Raw genomic sequence first — 21838 nt, 5'->3', positions numbered from 1 at the left:
CAAACTCGTAATAGCAAACAAAGGCTACTGTACCAAATATTAACACTCATTTTCTCAGGTGTTCAAATACTTACTTGCAGCTATATCACACTAGTAAATCGTTAAAAAATCATGCATTGTGATTTCTGGATTTTTCTTTTTAGTTTATCTCTCTCACAGTGAACATGCACCTACGAGGAAAATTTCAGTCCCCTCTATGATTTCTAAGTGGGAGAAATAGCAGGGTGTTCAAATACTACTTTTCTTCACTGTATATATTTCTAAATTGGGTACAAATAATGAAAAATGCTTTACAAGTTGAATTACTTACGATAGCCGATGGAGCTGATATTCATTTGCTGTAAAAGCTTAAAAATTGGCGTAAGACATTTTTAAACAGTTAAAAAAAGAATGTTCTAAATTAAAATAAAACTAGCTCTCTGAAACCTTTTATAGTAAATACATGAACATTTCTACACAACTAACTGGACTAACCTTTCACTTAAACCAAAAACCAACTGGGAAGGAATTGAACCCTAATAGCTTCGTTTTTTTTAGGGTTGACAATAAACAAATAAACTATTAATACAACCAACATGACTTAAATGTAAATGGAAAAGTGTGGGCCCTCCTGTTTCAGAGCCGGATTGACGAACTAGTGTTATGATAAGAGCTAATCACTTCCACTCTAGCCTGCTTTTTCAGCTCTCTCAAAGACACACGAGTCCAATCTTATGTTAAAATAAGAGATAATACATCAGTCTCCAGTCTGAACGTTTACGCCATCTCTCAATCACAAACATTTATATCACCTACACAGGCATGTCAGGGTGAGTTGGCGGAGCTATTGGTCTTATGTTCTTGATTTAGTGGCTCCGACCATGGTTGCTTATCAGTTCAGATGGCACAGGGTGCATAGCGGGGAGGGGAAGGAGAGGGAAGATTGTTTGTAGGAGCAAGAGAGATAAAGTCTCCGATACCGATATCAGTCATCCATTACCGAAGGTCAAAGGCGGTGCGTTAGTTTTATGAGTACAAATCAGCCTGTCTCATATTAAGGCATTAATCAGGACATCCTTTGATCAGTTTTATTATTTCTTCAATTCTTAACTCGGCACCCATCTACAGTAACAACGGCCTACTGTAATATCACGAGTAAAAGCATTTGGGGAACTAGCGTAGAATTCTTTTTCAGTGATTCCTGCGTCTTTAAATACGAATTGTTCCAAAACTGCTGATCTGGCGGCGCTTTTTTGAAAAAGATAAGGTGAGCGCCACCTGATCTCACCTGAGAGAGGTCTTGTCAGCTATCAGACAGAGAGAGAGGGATAGAGAGGAAGAGCAATAGGATAGTCAATTCATATTGTTTTACAGTTAACTTTTGCTGTCAACAAAATGTTTAAATGGTCTGCATTTATATAGCGCCTTTCAAGTCAACGAGGACCTGCCAAAAGGCCTTTACATGTGCTTCACACACACTCACACACCAATAGCATCGCAACTCCCTACTACATGATGGATTCAGTGTCTTGCCCAAGCATCCCAAGACGACGACTTCACCTCCTGAGCTACTGCCGTCCCAATTTGAAGTGCAGTTGCCCATTTCTACTTGACCAGTTGTCTCAGGTGGTAGGAGTTTTACACTGCAGTGTCAAACACACTTGATATCGTTGAATTGTTTACTTTTATTGTGTAAGACAAACGTGAGAGGAAAAACACAGGTCGACGGTTTGGATTCAACATTTACTGACATTGAAACAATCAGGCAATGGACATGCGTGGTCGGACAACGGTTGACTTATAGATACTCTAACATCATTTTGTCTTCTATTTCTTTATATATATTGCCTTCTGCATATGTACATAAGGGAACAAATCGTACATACGCACGCAACATGGACGATTCCTGACAGGGAGAGATGCATAGATTGAAAACAATATGCCACGTTTCAGCACAGCACAAACACTTGAAAAACACACCTACAGATTGTTTTCAAATTTGGTCCTGAAACAGAAATAAAGAAGGATAGGAAGTGATGAATGCTAAAGCTAACTAGCATGGGACCGGTTTCATTTGCTGGTTTTGTGGACACCCCCAAAAAGACTCGGTGGGGAAAAAAACATGGAAGGAAGAAACAAATACTCGACGGTCCTGTCGGGAACAGATATAGCCTGGTTTGGGACGTCTAAGACTCGGGAAAAAATCGGTTTGCGTGTGGTTTAGCGGACGAGGGGGGACTGCTTGAGGGAGATGAGGACGGAACGCATGCGGGACACGTCCTTGGCCTGCTTGCTGGACTTGGGGTTGAAGTCGCAGAGGCGAGCCACTCGTTCCCATTCCGTGCCGGGATTGTTTTCGTCCAGGTCGGAAATCATGGCTTCTTCGGCCGCCCTGCATGGCGCCCGGGATAGAAAATGGTCAGCCGGGACGGACATTCAAAACCGGATAAACCTCTGCTGATGAACAGATTAACAGGGCTGCCAAAGACAGGGTTCGTACACCCCTTTCACGGCTAAATTCAAGTACTTTTCAAGGAATGTTCCAAATTCTCCAGTTCCACGTTTGAATTTTCCTTTTGCTACCCGTCATTTATTACCGGCAGCCTCCCGCCATCTCTTTTCACCCGCGCTTTTTAGGAAAACGCCATACAAACTAACGCGAGGTGGCGTTAAAAAGAAATGCAATGGCATCGTGAAGCCACCAGGAGTAATGTGGGCGCAGGATAGCTGCGAAACATGGCATCAATTTTAAGAATTTACAACCACTTCACCCTAAATTCAAGCACTTATCACACTTGAAGACACAACATTAATCCTCAAGTGTTTAAGGATTTTAAGCACCCATACGAACCCTGCAAATAACAAAACATATCTGGTGACTTTAGTTTTTTTTATCTTGCTGCTGCTAAATGAAACTGAAAATACAAACTATTGCACGAGACTAAAATATACACATTGTGGTTTAATTGCTGCTAAATGTTATTGCACTTATTTTCATTGCACTATTGTTCCAATGCACTATTCTTTCTCTATCACGAATATTGCACTATTATTACAACATAAGCCAGTCTCTAAGCACTACGTTGTAAATATATATATATATATATTTTTTTTTTCCCCTTTAAAATCTTTTCACATTTTTCCCCTGGAGTGCCATGTCCAATCTTTTTACATACAATGTTTCACAACGTTGATATCAATGACAATAAAGACAATTCTATTCTATTTAACTCAACTGACGTGCTAAACGGCAGAGAGAGATCCTTAGTATTTAGTAGCTTTGTATTACCAAATTCCTGAAAATTGGTCACAAAATTTAAAGGCTTACCAGGTCAATCCTCATTTCAGTTACTAATTATTAAAAGAATGACTGAATTAGGCTCCACCACTCAAACATCTTCCTCTTATAAGGGCACGGAGTGATTCATGGAAAGAAATTACAGTGCACCCCTCCTCATGACGTTTTCGACCCCAAGTTAAAGCATTCCCCCCACTCTAGAAAATCATTTAGGATGATGATGTCATTGGTTTCTTATTTCGGTTAGAAATCACAATGACCCATCACTGATTAGCTATTAGCAGAACCGGTCGGCGAGCATCATGAGTAGCTCACCAGTGATAGGCGATTGTGATGACCCATCACTGATTAGCTTTTAGCAGAACCGGTCGATGAGCATCGTGAGTAGTTTACCAATGGTATGCAATTGTGATGACCCATCACTGATTAGCTATTAGCAGAACCGGTCGGCGAGCATCATGAGTAGCTCAGTGATATTGAGATTATCTAGGAAACTTCATAACCAGGATGCAAAAACATTGATATGATTAGTGTCTCTAAATAAATGATAAATTTGTTCTAAAGTCCTCAAAATATGCCTGTGATTTCTATACATAAACGGCTACATTGGTGAGACATAATGCACACCAAGGGAGCCAAAGACACTAATATAAAACTGATCATAACTATCAGTTATCCAATTTATTTTACAGGAGTCCTTAATCAGCCAATAATCATAATTTATTTCAAACCAGATAGAACATTTTCAGACTTGGAATTTGTATTCCGAGTAGAATTTGAGGGCGCCATTTTGAGATTGATAATGGCTCTTAGATTAAGTTATCACTTAGAAATCAGGAAACAAAGTAGTGATAGTTGATAACTTAATCATAAAGAATTGTATTTAATGTTTGTCACAATAAAGCTTGAAAAAAATTGATCATTTTTCATATAGAAAGAACATTTTGATTTTTTTTAAATGTATTTTTCAAAGAGAACGTTCATATAGCCATTTGCTATAAGCTGGCATAGTAAACTACAGAGAGATTCTTAGTAGCTAGGTCGTGTTTTCACGTAGTAAGTAGTATGAGATCAGAGTTACTAACGCAACCAACCCGCTTAATCAGTTTAGCCATTTGTATAAAAAGTACTTTTACACAATTTCTGATTTGGATTTCTTGCGTGGAACTGTACTGAACGACTATTCATACTGTTAACGGGTTCAGCAGAGGCTTACTCCGGACAAAAACACAAAAGGGAAGATAAAGTATACGCTTGATAACCCCAAATACTACAACGCTACTACCTGTATTTGTAACTGGGTGCAACAGGGATTGCTTCAAACCAAACAGAGTTAAAACTTCAAGCGCAAAATGTAACCTATGCATCTGAAAACTCAAAGGGCACGCGTTGTCAGAATCCAGCATTTAATTTCTGCCCTAGAGGGCGCCAACCTGGGGGGAGTGGCTTGAGATTGCCCACAGTCAAAACAGTCTCTCTTTCTTCCCTACCTTCTGATTACATTTTGACAATCAAGTAGTTACTTGTTGCATGTTTAATATTAGAATACCGTATTTTCCGCACTATAAGGCGCACCTAAAAGCCTTTATTTTTTTTCAAAAGCTGACTATGCGCCTTATAATACAGTGCGCCTTATTTATGGAACAATATTAAATCGCAAAGTTTTCCAACTAACTTAAGATTTTCCCCGAACGCCAAGTAGTACGCGGTGTATGCTGGGATTTATTTATAACCAATGTGTCAATCATCATTTGAATCGATCACTATTGGCTTATTCGGAGGTCAAGGGGCGGATCCTTTTTATCATTTACAGGCTGGCATTGGCTTAAACGGCAAAACAAAGCCTGTAATTGGCCGAAAAAGATGAATGTGTATAGCACGTGGCTGAAGGCATAGAGAAAGCATTTTTTTCTATTCTGTATTTGTAAATATTTTATTCTCCTGGATTTACTACCCTCATGGATATAAGAGGACATTGGCTGCACATTATTATGAACACAACGACTTCGGTGAGCTACTCCGGGTTTTATATTGTCCCTGTATCTTGTTTCAGACTGAACTCGATGTTTCTGTGATAAGCGGTGCAGATAATGGATGGAATGGAGTGTCTATTTTTAAATTAAACTCAAATCCAAGTGTTTATTGTCATATGCACAGTAAAGTTGCAAGCGAAAAAGAAAATAGAAACTAAGGAATGGTTGGCATTTCTTGAATCCCAAGACTTTAACCTTCCGAATGATATTTGAAATGATGCATTTGAGTGACATCGTACGGACACCGCATCTGCAGGTGTCTACGACACGTATTTGCATCTTTGCAAGCTTTGGGAATGTTAAGGGGGTAATAAGTTGGACTGAACTATCTGACTGTTTTGTCGACGTTCCCATTGTAGCGCCTTATAATCCGGTGCGTCATATGTATGTCAAAAATAGGACCAAAAACTATTTTTTCGGGGTGCGTCCTATAACCCGGTGCGCCTTATAGTGCGGAAAATACGGTACTAGAGTTTACTAGTTTTTGTAAGTAAGAGTTTTAATCACAGATCCCTTAACTACCAGGATTCCCATGGCACCACTTCCTGTGGTGCGTCTTGGGCAGGTACAGAGTATATTTTGCTAAACACATTTATTGACCCTGTAAAATATATGTTCTGGTTGTTTTTGGAACGTAACACCCAAATAAACAAGGGTTAAAAGTACATGATGTTTGACGAAAAGTAGATTTTTTTACAGAAATGTTGCCACAAAGGGAAACTGGGGACAAACAACATTGTTTTAGTTTGTAATTTGTAGAATTATTATTATTTTTTTTAAAGAGGGCCAGATTAAAAGGCCATATATGGCCCACGGGTTCTAGTTTGACTACCCCTAGGTTAGGGGCTTTTCCACAGAAACTGCATTTTCAGATATTGCACATCCTGACCCAGATACAAATACAAATTTAAACAAAGTCTACCTCCAAGTTCAATGAACCAATTTCACAAAGCAAAATAGAGACAAGGAAGAAAGTAAAAAACACAGGACAAACACGGTTTCAACTCAACTGACTTTAGACTAAGCACAAATTTGAAGCGACTCACACCCGGAAATCAAGAACTTAAATAGAGATTTTGGTGATTTGTTACTTAACTGTTCTAGGCGGTAGCAAGGATGATTAATGTGTGTGCTTTAAAGGTGCAGAGGAAAAGAAAGAAGGGAAAAAAATAGTTTCACAGGTCAGAATTTAGAAGAGAAAAAAAAGCGAAAACAGGCAAAAAATGAGCTCCAGGCAAATGTTTGAGCATACCGGTCGATTGAGAAATGTACTTACCTGCAACACGGCAGCAATATATTGTAGTAGTCACTACCGTGTACTCCGTACTACAGAGTGCACCTGATCAAAAGCCACATGCACGAATTTAACGAAGAAACTTATTTTGTACAAAGTGCACAAACAAAAAGGAACTTGATCACGTCAATTTCTTACATTTAAAACAAACAGCGGGGAAATGTCTAGTAAAGAAAAGTAACATATCGGCTTTTCAAGCAGCTGTCAGTCTTAACCAACGAGCGTAGCAGTCAATTGCATTTAAATTGGTTGTAAGTATTACGAAGGAGTACGACATTCTCGAATCTCAATGTACTGATTAAAATCCAGAAGGCTGTACAATCACAACAGCCTGTATACATGCGATTGATTTTAAGCTCTCCCATCCTTTGTGTACATGACAAAGTCAGATTGAGGTAGTATTGCTACTACTACATAAGAAAAAGATACATTTCGAGGGGTACTAAGGATGGATATGCGATAATTAGCATGCTGACCGATAACAGCCCGACATGACGTTTCAGTTTTCAGCCAGATAGAAAAAAAAACAAAAACCAGTCACCTGCTGCCATACCAAAATATTCATGTGGCCCACCTTAGAGGGACTACATCTCATCTTACATCTTCATTGTAATTTAGTGTTTTTCTCTCCAACGTCACCAATCACTGAAGCATCTATTTATGATTTATTTTTATAAACTAAGTAGTAGCCATACCTCGTCTCTATCACTTTGTCATGTGTGCAAGGGATGGGAGAGCTTAATATTCGTCGCATGGCTCAGCAAGCTGATGCGATTGTAAAGGCCTCTGAATTCTTGTCAGTACAGTACGTTCAATTTGTTTTGAGAATGTTTTGCGGCATTACCTCAGCAGGTAGCGCGCTCGTCTCGGGATCAAGAGGTCACAGGTTCGATTCCCGGCTCCTCCATGTTATGTGTCGAAGTATCCTTGGGCAAGACACTGAACCCCTAATTGGGGGCATTAGCAGGTAGGCGCCTTGCAAGGCTGACTCCCTATTGGTGTGTGAGTGTGTGTGTGTGAGAATGGGTAAGTGCAATATAAATGCAGACCACTTACCATTTGTTAAAGCCAACTTAATTTCGACTGGTGCTTTTGGCGATTAAGACTGACAACTGAGGAGAAAGTCAACAAACCAGTGTCTTAATCCCGGCACGTGTTTCCTCGCTTTATTAGACAATTCCCCGCTAATTTCATATAAACAAATCAATGTAAAGGATTTCATTTTTTCACGAGTGTGGCTTAAAATCCGCTGCAATTTCTTCCTGGAATTTGCGAATGCCGCTTTAATTCAGGTGCGCTCTGCGTCCGGGATTTACGGTAATAAAAAACGATTTATTGCTATGCAGTGCCGTGACCTGTTTTTTTGGATGTGCGGCACAATGCAGGTTGAAAAAGGCCATCAAAGCATAAAAGCGGAAGAATCACCGGTTGAACTGGCTATCAGGCAGGTCCTGTTTGAAGCAGTCGTGTCGACATCTTCGGCACCCATTAATGAGGAATGCGGTTCAAAGTACTGCCATTGTCTCTGTGTTCTATTTATTCATACTCCCAGGATATGAGGGAAGTAGAATAGAACACTCACCAGGAACTTGCATAGTGTTCTAAATTGAATTTTTAAAGAGGGTGTCAAACTCATAGTACCTCATGGGCAACGAAGTAAAAAACAATGAGTTTAACAAAATACTATTGAAAAATATGGAAAAAAGTAGTGTAAAGTATGAAAACCTACTGAGAAGTACTAACACGTTTGAAAAAGTTGAAAATTATAAAAACCACGAAAAGGAAGTCAACAGTACGACAAAATATTGAAAAGAACAAAGACAATATTTCAAAATGCAAAGAACCAAAAAATGTACAGAAAATTAAGAATATTAAGCATAGTAAAGTAAAAAAAATGTAGTGAAAAGTATGAAAAACTACTGAGATGTACTAACAGTTAAAAATTATAAAAAAAACATGAAAAGGAAGTCAACAGTACAACAAAATACTGAAAAGAACAAAAGTATGAAAAGATTTCAAAAGAAATGCAAAAGGTACCCAAAAAAGTACATAAAATTAGGAAATTGTACTACAAATCACAGTAAAACTAAAAGAAATGTAGTGAAAAGTATGAAAAAGTACTGCAAGGATAAAAAAAAAAAAACCCAAAAGAAATACAAAAAAGTACTGAAGAATATGAAATTCACTGAGAAGTACTTAAAAGTATAAAAAGTACTGATGGGTATGGAAGGGTATAAAAAGTACCGAAAACCATGGAAAGAGTAAAGAAAAATGAATGAAAAGTACGAAGTACTTAAAAGTACAACAAAATGAAATGCAAATAACTGACTAATATACAGAAGTATTAAAACATATTGAAAAGCATGAAAATGAACTGAAATGTATAAAAAAGTAACGAAAAATATGAAAAGGAAATCTACAGTACATAAAAACCAGGAAAAAGAAAAAAACATGCTGAAAAAGTATTAAAAAATCTTAAGAATTTCTAAATGTACAATCACATGAAGTATGAAATGATACTACTAGGAAAAGTAAAAAAAATGTAGTGAAAAGTATGAAAAAGTACTGAGGAGTACTGAAAAGGACGAAGAGAAACAACTATTACATGGAGTATGAATCGTACTGAAAAGGATAAAAAGTACTTAGAGAGGTACTAAAAAGTATTAAAACCCTGGAAAGAGAAAACAAACTAGTGAAATGTATGGAAAAGTACCCAAAAATACTAAAAAGTAATAAAAAATGAAATGCAAATAAGTGGCAAACGTGCTCTATAAGTATTATCATGCATTGAAAAGCACTGATAAGTATGATGACAAACTGAAATGTTTTAAAAAAATACTAGGTAGGATGTAAAAGTACTAAAATGTAAGAAAAGGTACTACAAAGTACTAAAAATCGAGGAAAAGGCAACAAATAAAACTAGTTAAAAGTATGAAAAAGGACCGAAAAAATACTAAAAAGTAATAAAAAAAATGAAATGCAAGTATTATTATCCATTAAAAAGCACTGATAAGTATGATGACAAACTGAAAAAAAAAAAAAAAAAAAATACTAGGTAGGATGTAAAAGTACTAAAATGTAAGAAAGGGTACAACAAAGTACTTAAAATCGAGGAAAAAGGAACAAAGAAAACTGGTTAAAAGTATGAAAAAGAACCGAAAAAATACTACAAAGTAATCAAAAAAATGAAATGCAAGTATTATTATCCATTAAAAAGCACTGATAAGTATGATGACAAACTGAAATGTATGAAAAAATACTAGGTAGGATGTAAAAGTACTACAATGTAAGAAAGGGTACAACAAAGTACTTAAAATCGAGGAAAAAGGGACAAAGAAAACTGGTTAAAAGTATGAAAAAGAACCGAAAAAATACTACAAAGTAATCAAAAAAATGAAATGCAAGTATTATTATCCATTAAAAAGCACTGATAAGTATGATGACAAACTGAAATGTATGAAAAAATACTAGGTAGGATGTAAAAGTACTAAAATGTAAGAAAGGGTACAACAAAGTACTTAAAATCGAGGAAAAAGGAACAAAGAAAACTGGTTAAAAGTATGAAAAAGAACCGAAAAAATACTACAAAGTAATCAAAAAAATGAAATGCAAGTATTATTATCCATTAAAAAGCACTGATAAGTATGATGACAAACTGAAATGTATGAAAAAATACTAGGTAGGATGTAAAAGTACTAAAATGTAAGAAAAGGTACTACAAAGTACTTAAAATCGAGGAAAAAGGAACAAAGAAAACTGGTTAAAAGTATGAAAAAGAACCGAAAAAAATACTACAAAGTAATCAAAAAAATGAAATGCAAGTATTATTATCCATTAAAAAGCACTGGTAAGTATGATGACAAACTAAAATGTATGAAAAAAATACTAGGTAGGCTGTAAAAGTACTGAAATGTAAGACAAAGGTCCTACGAAGTACTCAAAATCAAGGAAAATGAACAACGAGTACATGCTAATAAATACCAGCTAACGACTTTCTCCAGGTTTCTTTATTTTCCTCATGTTGAGGTTTTGAGTTTTCCTTTGCCCTCATGTAGGCTTTAGATCAGGGGATGGTCTTACAATAGTCTGTAGTTTACAATAGTCTGTGCAGCCCTTTGAGACTCCTTGTGATTAAGGGCTATACAAAAAAAAATGAGTTATAAGTATGAAAAAGTACCGAAAAGTACCACTAAGGGTCACTATAATCCACACTGAGCCTTTGACACGACTGCTTCAATACACTACTTAAAAAATAGTAGAGCGTGGGGGGGATGCAATTTCATTCCTAAGCAAGCAGATTTTGAGGGGAATGAATAAAAAAACAACAACAAACAAAAACAAAAATGTAAGAAGCGCGATTTTAACTTGTGACATGCCGACAAACAAAATATCCAAAAGACCCAAACTGGAATAATACAAAACCACGACAGCAAACCAATGAGATGATGGAAATACCACATTTTTGGATTGTGAGTGAAAAAAAAAGGAAAATGAGGTCGTTAGTGGGTGCCACATACACATAACCAATGAGTTCAGAGAAGGGTTGCTTGTAGAAGTCTTGGTCCAGCACCCTGGACAAAGGGCCACCCCAAAAACCGAGCGGCGTGAGGGCAGAAGAAAAGAGAGAATGGAAAAAAGAATGAAGAGAGACAAGTATAATGCAGGAAAAAACAGATCGGTTAAGAGAAATTCGGGTTATTCCGGAACGACACACGAGTCATGTTAATGTGATTGTTGTTAAGAGCACGGATGTATCTAAAGGGACACTGTGTAATATTTGACCACTAGATGTCACTGTGTAGCGCAACTAGAAGAGGAATACAAACCACAGAGGCTCCAAACAGCTTTTTTTTTCCATTTTCACAAACCTTTTACAAAGTTTTTTGGGGTTCCCGTAGCAGCAAGATGGCCAACAATTATAATAGAAAAAGGGAAAAAGTGGTAACAGGAAGAGAAAATGAAAAGAGTAAACAAATTCAAACGAAAAAACGAAAAAAGAAAAAGCTCAGGAAAAAAAAACTAACTAACAGGGATTTGGTTTCTGGGGGCACCCGTAGAAGCAAGATGGCCGACAATTACAATTATAAAAGAAAAGGGAAAAAGTGGTAACAGGAAGAGGAAATTAAAAACACAATTAGAGTAAATAAATTCATACGAAAAAAGAAAAAGCTCAGGTAAATGACAAACTAACAGGGATTTGGTTTCTGGGGGCACCCGTAGAAGCAAGATGGCCGACAATTATAAAAGAAAAGAAAAGTGGCAAAAGGAAGAGAAAATGAAAAACAAAATTAGAGTGAATAAATTCAAATGAAAAAAAAAGAAAAAGCTCAGGAAAAAAACAAACTAACAGGTATTTGGTTTCTGGGGGCACCCTTAGAAGCAAGATGGCCGACAATCATGTCTGCTCCACGAATTACGTAAAACTAATGTAAAATAACAAATCCATGAGTATTTTTTTAAAGAAAATTGCATATTTATATCATAGGAAAAGGGGACAATAGAAAAAAATAAAAGAGAAATAAAAAGGAAAAAGAAAAAAAAGAATGGTGAAAAACAAGATAAAAAGGGAAAAAAGACAGATTTTTGGGGGTACCTGTAGAAGCAAAATGGCCGACAATCATGTTAACTCCTCCTATTACATAAATGATATATTCCATAACCTGTGAATATTTTAAAAATGTCTATTTTTGCATATTGTTCAAATCAAGTTTTTAACACTAGGAGGTGCTAAATAATACACAATGTCCCTTTAAGTATCAAAATGAATTACAAGATTTAAGACTGAACAACTGCCGTTGTTACTCAATTTTTTTAATACATCTATAATAGCAAAACTTGAGGAAAGCATGCAAATATTCGCGCACTGTTGCTTTAAATAATGTACTAAAATAAGTTTATTTTGTTGTCCAACTGGCTGATTACACTCAGAAACTTTTTTTTTTTTTTAATCCGAGTGTGTTTAGGACCCTGTATCGAAAATATTGACTTCCTGATTACTTTTTAGAAAATAGAAGTTGGACAAACATGTTCTTGTTGTCAAAAACTTCTGCCGCCATCTAGCGGTGGCAGTTTGAAGTGAACTCATGTCATATTTTGTTTTTAAGAGGACAAAGGTTCTTGTCTTCAAAATGACGCTGGAACAAGTATGAATCAGAAGTGTGATGAAGTAAACCAATATTTTCTTGAAATTTTTAGAAGGCAGCACCTGTTATTGGCTTTGGTTTTCTCCAGTTGTTCATTTTGTCTGGCGTGCCACTCCTCCAGTTCCACCTTGGCCTTGGACTTCCACTCGGACTCCTGCTTGCGAGAGTTATCATCTAGACAGGAAGCGTACAAAAAAAAACCCCACTTAAACCTGATCTTAAACTCTCCCATTCCTAGCGCACGTGACAAATTGAGGAGACCAAATATTGCTACGACGACATGAAAAAAAAAAAACAGATGCCAAACCTAGTTACTAAGAAGGGGTACACAATAATTATCGGGCTGATAACAGAATACATGACTGAGCCATGAGACTGATCTTAAGCTCTCCCATTCCTAGCGCACGTGGCAAATTGAGGAAACCAAATACTGCTACTACAACATGAAAAAAAAAACAGATGCCAAACCTAGTTTCTAACTAAGGAGGGGTACACAATAATTATCGGGGCGATAACAGAATATATGACTGAGCCATGAGACTGATCTTAAGCTCTCCCATTCCTAGCGCACGTGAAAAATTGAGGAGACCAAATATTGCTACTATGACATGGAAAAAAAAAAACAAAAAAAAAAACAGATGCCAAACCTAGTTACTAACTAAGGATGGGTACACAATAATTATCGGGCTGATAACAGAATATATGACTGAGCCATGAGACTGATCTTAAGCTCTCCCATTCCTAGCGCACGTGGCAAATTGAGGAAACCAAATACTGCTACTACGACATGAAAAAAAAAAACAGATGCCAAACATAGTAATAAGAAGGGGTACACAATAATTATCAGGCCAATAACAGAATATATGACTGACCCATGAGACTGATCTAAAGCTCTCCCATTCCTAGCGCACGTGACAAATTGAGGAGACCAAATATTGCTACGACGACATGAAAAAAAAAACAGATGCCAAACCTAGTTACTAACTAAGGATGGGTACACAATAATTATCGGGCTGATAACAGAATATATGACTGAGCCATGAGACTGATCTTAAGCTCTCCCATTCCTAGCGCACGTGACAAATTGAGGAGACCAAATATTGCTACTACGACATGAAAAAAAAAAACTTTGATGCCAACACTAGTTACTCACTAAGGAGGGGTACACAATAATTATCGGGGCATTAACAATATATGACGTTACACTTTTCATCCCGATAGGGAAAATATACCCGAGAATTAGTCACCTGCTCCCACACTAAAATATTCATTTCGCACACGATAGAGAATTACCACATCTCGTTTCATCGTAATTCAGTGTGTTTTATTGCCTTTTTGCCGATAGTAATGGGTCCCACAAAAGTTAGTAAGAAAGGGAACGCAAAAAGGAAATCGGTGACAAAAATCAACTCGAAAAAAACGGCTTAAAATCTGGAAATACGGGCATCAGGTTTTCCTTGAATTTATCCGCACCAGAATTGACAGTACGAAATGCACTCTTCTGAACCTACCGAGGATCTCCAACCTCTCCTTTTGCTCCTCCCTCCATTTGCGAAGACTCTCGGGTTCTGCCTGCAGGCGGTCGGCATTCGAAATGGCTGCATAGGCGTCGGATGGTCCGTTGGGTTCCTGAGAAACGCCGTATGAACCGATACTTCATACAATTTAACACACTCCGACCAACACTTAAGTGTTTTTCTAGAAATTTCCCAATTTTCTCTTTGCAAAAAAAAGCATGCCGTTGTTCAGTATGCTGGTTTTCTCCCAGTGATAAGCAGAGTACGTGTAACATTCATCCATATCAGTAGGGGGCGGCAGATTATCGTTTTTGTTTTGTTTTATATACTTATCTGCTCGTGAGGTTGTATAGGGAAATATAAGAGCTTCAACAAACAAATGAACTTCAGATGGACTTCAAATATAATATTAAAATGGATGAAATAAACATATTGCCAAATGTATTCATATTTTTAATAAAAAGATAAAAAACTAAAAAAAAACTAAAAAAGGGTAAAATGTGGGAAAAGAAATCTCCACTGGCTGATCGTTTGAAGTATTATTCTTGTTATTTTTCTACAAATACAAGAAAAAGAAAAAAAAATCTAAACTTAGTACAGTAAATCATTTTTGGGTTCCACTGCAACTGTTTTTTGCTTATTCTAAGGTTTATTATAAATGTTATTTTTCTAGAATACAAAAGATAAAAATACAGTACGAAAATAAAACATTTGTTATCTTCCACATTATGTTTCAAGTTATTTCTGCTCATTTTCAGTATTACTGTTATCATTCAAGAAAACCGAGATAGAAATATAGCAAAAACCTTTTCTAGAAGTTTTTGCTCATTTGAAGTATTATTGTTGTTCATTTGCGAGCAAAACAAGATCAAAATATAGTTAAATCTATTTGAAAACAGTTACAACTCTTTAAAACAGTTTTTGGTTCAAGTAGTTGATAACCTTTGCTCATTTCAGGTATTATTGCTGTTAATAGATATGCATCCAACCATTATCTGCAACGCTTATCCTCAGTAGGGTCGCGGAGGTGCTGGAGCCCATCCCAGCCATCCTCGGGAGTAGGCAGGGGACACACAGAGACAGACAACTCACTCGCTCATTCACACCTAGGGACAATTTGGACCGGCAAATTAACCTGACATGCATGTTTTTGGAACGTTGGAGGAAACCCATGCAAGCACAGGGAGAACATGAAAACTCCACACAGGAAAGTATGGTTAATTGTTAAGCATATATCTGTATCTAAACCTCTGTCTCTCTCATATATATATATATATATATACCGTAAATTCCGGACTATAGAGCCGCCCGATTATAATCCACACCCACCACATTTTAGGAGGAATACCAATTTTGTACTTACACAAGCCGCGCCTGTATATAAGCCGCATGCGCCCACATTAAAACATGTAACACAATCACAAAATTAGCCCAAACCTGGCTTTGAATCCCGCGATTGTAATTGAATATAAAGTACACAGTCCAAAAAGCACAGCCGGCAAAATGAATGGAAAATGATACCGGTACTTAAGGTTTGATGCAGACCTGCAGAGTCCGGGTCCCGTTGAAAGTAATCCAAGGAAAAAAAGTCTATATTTCCAAAGGTAAGGGTGGGAAAAATATATATCCACTATTGTCCACCGCGACAACAGGTCTCACTCACCTTTACCCCACTTCCCGTCAGCCCACGTTTGCTCCGCCCCTCTTTTTTAATTCGCAAAACATATCAGAATAAGTGTCTCAAATAAATACATTACAAAAATATACAGGTGCAAATACATATTATACATCGGTTACACATATTTACAAAGAAAGGCGGTACACCGAGAGAGTTTTCAAAGCTTTAATTATAATATAACTTTCATCCCAAACCGTGCCTGTGAAGGGTAGCAAAACGCTACTAGCAACACGGTAAACGGGTCTGTTAAAAAAAAAAAAAAAATACCGTACTTGTAGAAGCCACGGTAAACCGTGAGGATATATCTACGCTATTTTAATATGTGCACAAGCTAAGAAGTTGCAGTCTTCCTCGGCGCATATATTCCACCGGTCTAAATCTTACCTTTTGTACTCGAGCGCCGCTGGGGGCTGTTAGAAAAATTACATAAATTGGCCGCATCACTGAATAAGCTATTACGGTATATATATATATATATATATATATATATATATATATATATATATATATATATATATATATATATATATATATATCTGATTAAGTATTTCTGTTGTGTTTCCTCTCGAAAAAGCATCCTAAAATCCAAAATCCTAACAAAATAATTACCCAAAAGGATTAATTTTGCATGACCTCCTGAGCAACAGTCATCAATTACCATAAAAACGCATCCTGATTGTTTAAGCAACAGAACATTAAACTGTTGCTGGGAATTATTGTTTAAACATTTTCTTTTCAAACAGATCATGAACCTAAAAGTTGTTGATGTATTTCTAGCTTTCTTTCGACTCCAAACGGATATTCTCTTGAAAAAAACTCAGTTTTTAGCGTTTTCTCCTCCTACAGGCATAAAAAGTCCTGACAGTGCAAAAGGCAGCAATGTTGCAATGGCAGCACAGCAAACGGAAATTGGGAAGATTCTAGAAGCAAGTAGGCTCTCAACAAAGATACTTAAGCCATTACAAAATAATACTTACCCCGTGGAATTCTCCGTTGACGGCGCCATCTACATGGATAGAATAAAACCTTCAGTTAGGAACCATCAAGAAATAAAAACTGTGCATGGTATTTATGTATAGGGTCAAATTCAAGCACTTTCAAGGACAATTTCTCCAGTACTTTCAAACAAAGAAATCCTGCGCAGATCTAAAGAATAGTTGGTTGACTTTGACGACAATATATATAGTATCATCGCTATCTTGCTGCTAGCAGATACTTGGTGGCATTTTGAGCTGTTCCTATATATCATTTTTTGTGTCAGTGGGCTACTATAAACTGACATGAATTCTGCCATTCTGCTTTAACAATGCGTCACACTTGTTTAAAACACGCTATAGGATAAAAATAACCTATATTTCATCTTGACAATATCTGCATCACTTGCCCTCATGTAGGTTTTAGATCAGGGGATGGTGTCATAATAGTTTGTGTTTTGCAATAACTTGTGGTCTGTGCAACCCTTTGAGACTCTTTGTGGTTAAGGGAGTCACAAATAAACAGGACTTGACTTGAAGTTTTTGAGTTTTTCCTTGCCCTCATGTCGGTTTTAGATCAGGTGATGGTTTCATAATAGTTTGTGGTTTGCAATAATCTGTGGTCTGTGCAGCCTTTTGAGACTCCTTGAGATTGAGGGCCAAACAAATAAACATGACTTGACTGAGGTTTTTGAGTTTTTCCTTGCCCTCATGTCGGTTTTAGATCAGGTGATGGTTTCATAATAGTTTGTAGTTTGCAATAATCTGGTCTGTGCAGCCTTTTGAGACTCCTTGAGATTGAAGGCCAAACGAATATACATGACTTGAGGTTTTTGAGTTTTTCCTTGCTCTCATGTAGGTTTTAGATCAGGGTATGGTGTCATAATAGTTTGTGGTTTGCAATAATCTGTGGTCTGTGCAGCCCTTTGAGACTCCTTGAGATTAAGGACCAAACAAATAAACATGACTTGACTTGAGGTTTTTGAGTTTTTCCTTGCCCTCATGTAGGTTGTAGATCGGGGGATGGTGTCATAATGGTCTGTAGTTTGCAATAACTTGTGGTCTGTGCAGCCCTTTGAGACTCTGTGATTAAGGGCTATTAAAATAAACAAGACTTGACTTGAAAGGCTTTATAATGGTTGGGTAATGATTGAGTTCAATATGGAAGACAAAAGAGGAAAATACTGTACGTATAAATCCAAGGGATTTTTTCTTTACCGTTAAAGAAGACGAAAGTGTATTTTTGTATTTCATAGCCTACTTTATTTGTTGCTGCAAAAGTAAATATTTTTACTTCATATTTTGTTGTGCATTACGAAATCATAAAAACGCACCGAGAAACTTAATTTACATAATAGGAGCCCACCCTTGAGGGCGTTGACATATGTGTAGTTTGCATGCTTCCGTGAGCTTTTTTAGCACTCGTTTCCAGTATCACGACACAATGCAGCGACATCTAGTGGTCAGAAAATACACACTGTCCCCTTAGCAAATTACTAGAACTGCCTTCTTCCATCTTCGCAACATTGCTAAAATCCGTTCAATACTGTCTCAGTCTGATGCGGAAACAATAATTCATGCATTTGTTACCTCCCGTCTCGACTACTGTAATGCACTACTTTCCGGTCTCCCGAAGTCCAGAATCAAGTCTCTTCAGCTAGTACAAAATGCCGCAGCGAGGCTTTTAACTAGGACAAAAAAGTACGATCACATAACACCGATTTTGGCTAACCTGCATTGGCTCCCAGTTAGCCAAAGATGTGACTTCAAAGTTCTCTTAGTACTGTACAAAATCATACATGGACTTGCTCCCTCTTATCTTTCAGATTTGATCTGCCGCTATGTCCCGGTCCGAAGCCTACGATCTGAGAGTGCCGGTCTTCTGGTGATCCCGAGAGCAAAGAAGTCTTCTGCTGGTTCGAGAGCGTTCTCCATCCGGGCACCGGTGCTGTGGAATGCTCTTCCCCCTGAGATCCGATCTGCAACCTCAGTGGAAATGTTTAAATCTAAACTTAAACCTCACCTCTACTCTATTGCATACGAATAACCTACTCCTCTTGTCGGTTGACAATAGTCTGTGTAATATAGTGTAACAATCTGTGAAGCCCTTTGAGACTCTTCGTGATTTAGGGCTATACAAAAATAAATGACTTGACTTGACTTGACTTGACTTATAAAGATTATTGAGCGCTTTAACATGGCTTCACATCATCGGAATACTGGCAATATTTCAATTATTGCATGTAAACCAGGGGTGTCAAACTCTTAAGATGAGGGGCCATAAGGAGGAAACAATATGTCACAGGGACAGGACTAGTAGATTAAAAAGAAAGCAATAGTGAAAGAAAAAGGAAAGAAAGAGAAAGAAAGAATGAGAGAGAAAGCGCAATAGAGCGACACAGAGGGAGACAGAGAGGGAGAGAGAGAGAGAGAGGGCGAGACAGAGACACAGAGCGAGAGAGAGATACAGAGCAAGAGAGACACAGCAAGACAGAGACACAGAGACAGCGACACAGAGACAGCGACAGAGAAAGAGAGACAGACAGAACTATATCCTGTGGACATATTTCAAACGGCAGGTCATTTTTCTCTTGTGCTTCTCTCAGTGTATTTTCGCGGGCTGGATTAAAATTCTTGCCATGCCTGATCCGTTCCGCGAGCCGCATGTTTGACACCACTGGTGTAACAGCACCCAATATCCATAACAAAGCCGGAAGTTGACACTTATACCCTATTTTTGACAGGAAATACGTCATATTTTTAATTGCCAAGACTCTATTGGTCAATACAAGTTGTCACCCGGGCTAGCTTAGCACCGCTAGCCAAAATGGACATAGGAATATACAACCAACAAATTGTCATTTTGTGAGTAACAAATACTCTTTATTGTCGTTCTTTAGGAATAGGTGACATTACCGTTGGAATGTGCCAGCGACGAAGGGACCTCCCCGCCGTCGAGGATGCTGAAGCCTTCGTCGTTTTCGATGCCTGCGATTTCGCTCTCCTGCTGGGCTAAAAACGCCGCAGCGGGGTCCTCGTCCGAAGCCACGCCGTTGCCGGCCGCCGGTGAGTTAAGCATGTCGAAATCGTCCATGTTGCGAAAATTTGTTCGGCGCAGGTGGAGAAAGCGACCAAAGAGCGATTAGCTGCGAGGGAAGGACACGAAAGGAGGGGGGAGAAAAAAAAGCTTGGAGACTAACGGAAACGGGGGAGCAGCCAATGGGAGGCTATAAGTAATATTTGACGGGACAATAAACCAATCAAAGTAGGGCTGGCTCATACATTGTCCAATCAGATATAATTGCCCGCCCTGAAGCAGGACTCGTGACCTGTCACAACTGTAATGAATTAATGAAAATAATATTTTTAATTAATATAAAACATATATCACATATCGCACCTCAATGTCACATTACTCCTACTTTTATTTACAAACTAATTTTATTTTTTTCGTTGTACAGTTTAAAGTTCCATTTTTAACGACAAATGGAAAGCTATACATAATTAACGATGAGCCAAAGAACCAATCAGAGAAGCATTGCTCCAAACATTATCCAATCAGATAGGAGTGCCCGCCCTGACGCTGGACTCGTGACCTGTCACAACTTTAATGAAGAAAAAAAAAAAAAATATGAATGTGTCCAATTTTAATATTAAATTATTATTAATATAATCTAAAAAGGCATGCTATTTCTTTGTTAAACACTTTTGTGTCGCTTTTAACGGAAATAGACGAGCAGAAAACGGAACGCTATAAATAGTGATTGATGGGAGAGACATCCAACCAAAAAAGCGCTACCACAAACACTGTCCAATCAGATACGAATGCCCGTTTTCAGGCAGGACTTGTGTCCCGTCACAACTTTAATAACAAAAGCTAGGCGTGTGTCCAATCTTAATAATTACTACTTTATTTAAAAAAACATGTTATTTCATTTGTTTTAAAACTGAAGTGTCATGCCCAATTTCGTTGTCACAATATGTTAGCCCATTTGTAACAATGACAATAAAGGTATATTCTATTCTATTCTATTTAGAGTTGCTATTTAACGCAAATGCAAAGCTATTAACAGTGACTGATGGGACTAGGCACCAATAAGAGAAGCTCTTTCTCAAACATTGTCCAATCAGATATGGATACCCGCCCCTTAGCAGGACTCATGACCTGTCACAAGTTTAATAAAATACATTAAAAAAGGAAATAGTAAAACAAATTCGTCCACAGCCTCTCAAAATAAAATCTTAAATAATCAATACTATCATTTTTAGGGTAATGTTATTTTATTTGTTGTATAATTGGGTGTTTCTAACGAAAATGGACGAGCAGAGAATAGAAAGGTATAGTGATTGATGGAACCAAAAACCAATCAAAGAAGCGCTGCTTCACAAATTGTCCAATCACATATGAATACCCGCCCTGACGCGGGATTCACACAAATTCAATGAAGAAAAAAAAAAGATTAAAAAATTCATTCCGAAGCCTGTCAAAACGAATATTACACAATTAATTTTATTTTAAGAGTATTGTTATACCATTGATGGATTTAGTGTTTGTTTTTTTAATTGGTGACGTTGTAATAAACGGGGAATAAATCCGCTCAGCGAAAAATGGTTGAAAACGACGTAAAATGACGTCAAGGTTTTGTACAAAATACTTTTTATTGAAAAGTGAAGGTTGTAGAAATGCTTTCTTTTCAAGGGTACTTTCTATGAGCTAAATTTGGACCAACATTAGACATGTAAACAAAACCACTATCGGGGCTCCCCAGGGGTCACGTGACTTTCCAAACGGCCGCCATATTGGATTAAAACCGATAGGGAAGGACGAATAAAACTTTTCATTTTCACACAAAAATGAAGGTTTTTGTCAACCTTCAATATTTCTTCACAACCACATTTGGATCAACCAAACACAACTCAAT

At 37.4% G+C, this 21838-nt stretch overlaps 1 protein-coding gene across 3 annotated transcripts; it reads right to left on the bottom strand.

Annotated features, from left to right (window-relative positions):
- Positions 1–1644: 1644 nt before the first annotated feature.
- On the bottom strand, positions 1645–20130 carry clta (clathrin, light chain A). 3 transcript variants are annotated; one of them, XM_088341512.1, is made up of 7 exons: positions 19833–20130; positions 16920–16948; positions 14259–14376; positions 12810–12921; positions 11122–11175; positions 6407–6442; positions 1645–2371 (listed from the first exon to the last, which is right to left on the bottom strand). In XM_088341512.1, the coding sequence occupies exons 1-7, from the start codon at positions 20008–20010 to the stop codon at positions 2200–2202; spliced, it is 699 nt and encodes a 232-aa protein (XP_088197638.1). In that variant the 5' UTR covers positions 20011–20130; the 3' UTR covers positions 1645–2199. The 3 variants fall into 3 exon arrangements, with proteins under 3 accessions (XP_088197638.1, XP_088197639.1, XP_088197640.1); XM_088341513.1 differs by lacking the exon at positions 6407–6442; XM_088341514.1 differs by lacking the exons at positions 6407–6442; positions 11122–11175 and having other exon boundaries at positions 19833–20129.
- Positions 20131–21838: the final 1708 nt, after the last annotated feature.

This window comes from Urocampus carinirostris, chromosome 8, assembly GCF_059441175.1.
Source record: "Urocampus carinirostris isolate Australia breed hairy pipefish chromosome 8, RoL_Ucar_1.0, whole genome shotgun sequence".
NCBI classification, from domain to species: Eukaryota; Metazoa; Chordata; class Actinopteri; order Syngnathiformes; family Syngnathidae; genus Urocampus; species Urocampus carinirostris.
Note: the sequence above shows the minus strand (reverse complement) of the source record. Positions and strands in the feature narration are given on the sequence as shown.

Bases quoted from the DNA above. Each gene is read 5' to 3' on its own strand.
- clta (XM_088341512.1), bottom strand. From the start codon at position 20,010: ATGGACGATTTCGACATGCTTAACTCACCGGCGGCCGGCAACGGCGTG. The intron at 16,949-19,832 runs GTAATGTCACCT...CTATCCATGTAG, and splicing joins GTCGCTGGCACATTCCAACG to ATGGCGCCGTCAACGGAGAA. The intron at 11,176-12,809 runs GTGCTGCCTTCT...CCCTTTGTCCAG, and splicing joins AAAACCAAAGCCAATAACAG to GGTGCTGGACCAAGACTTCT.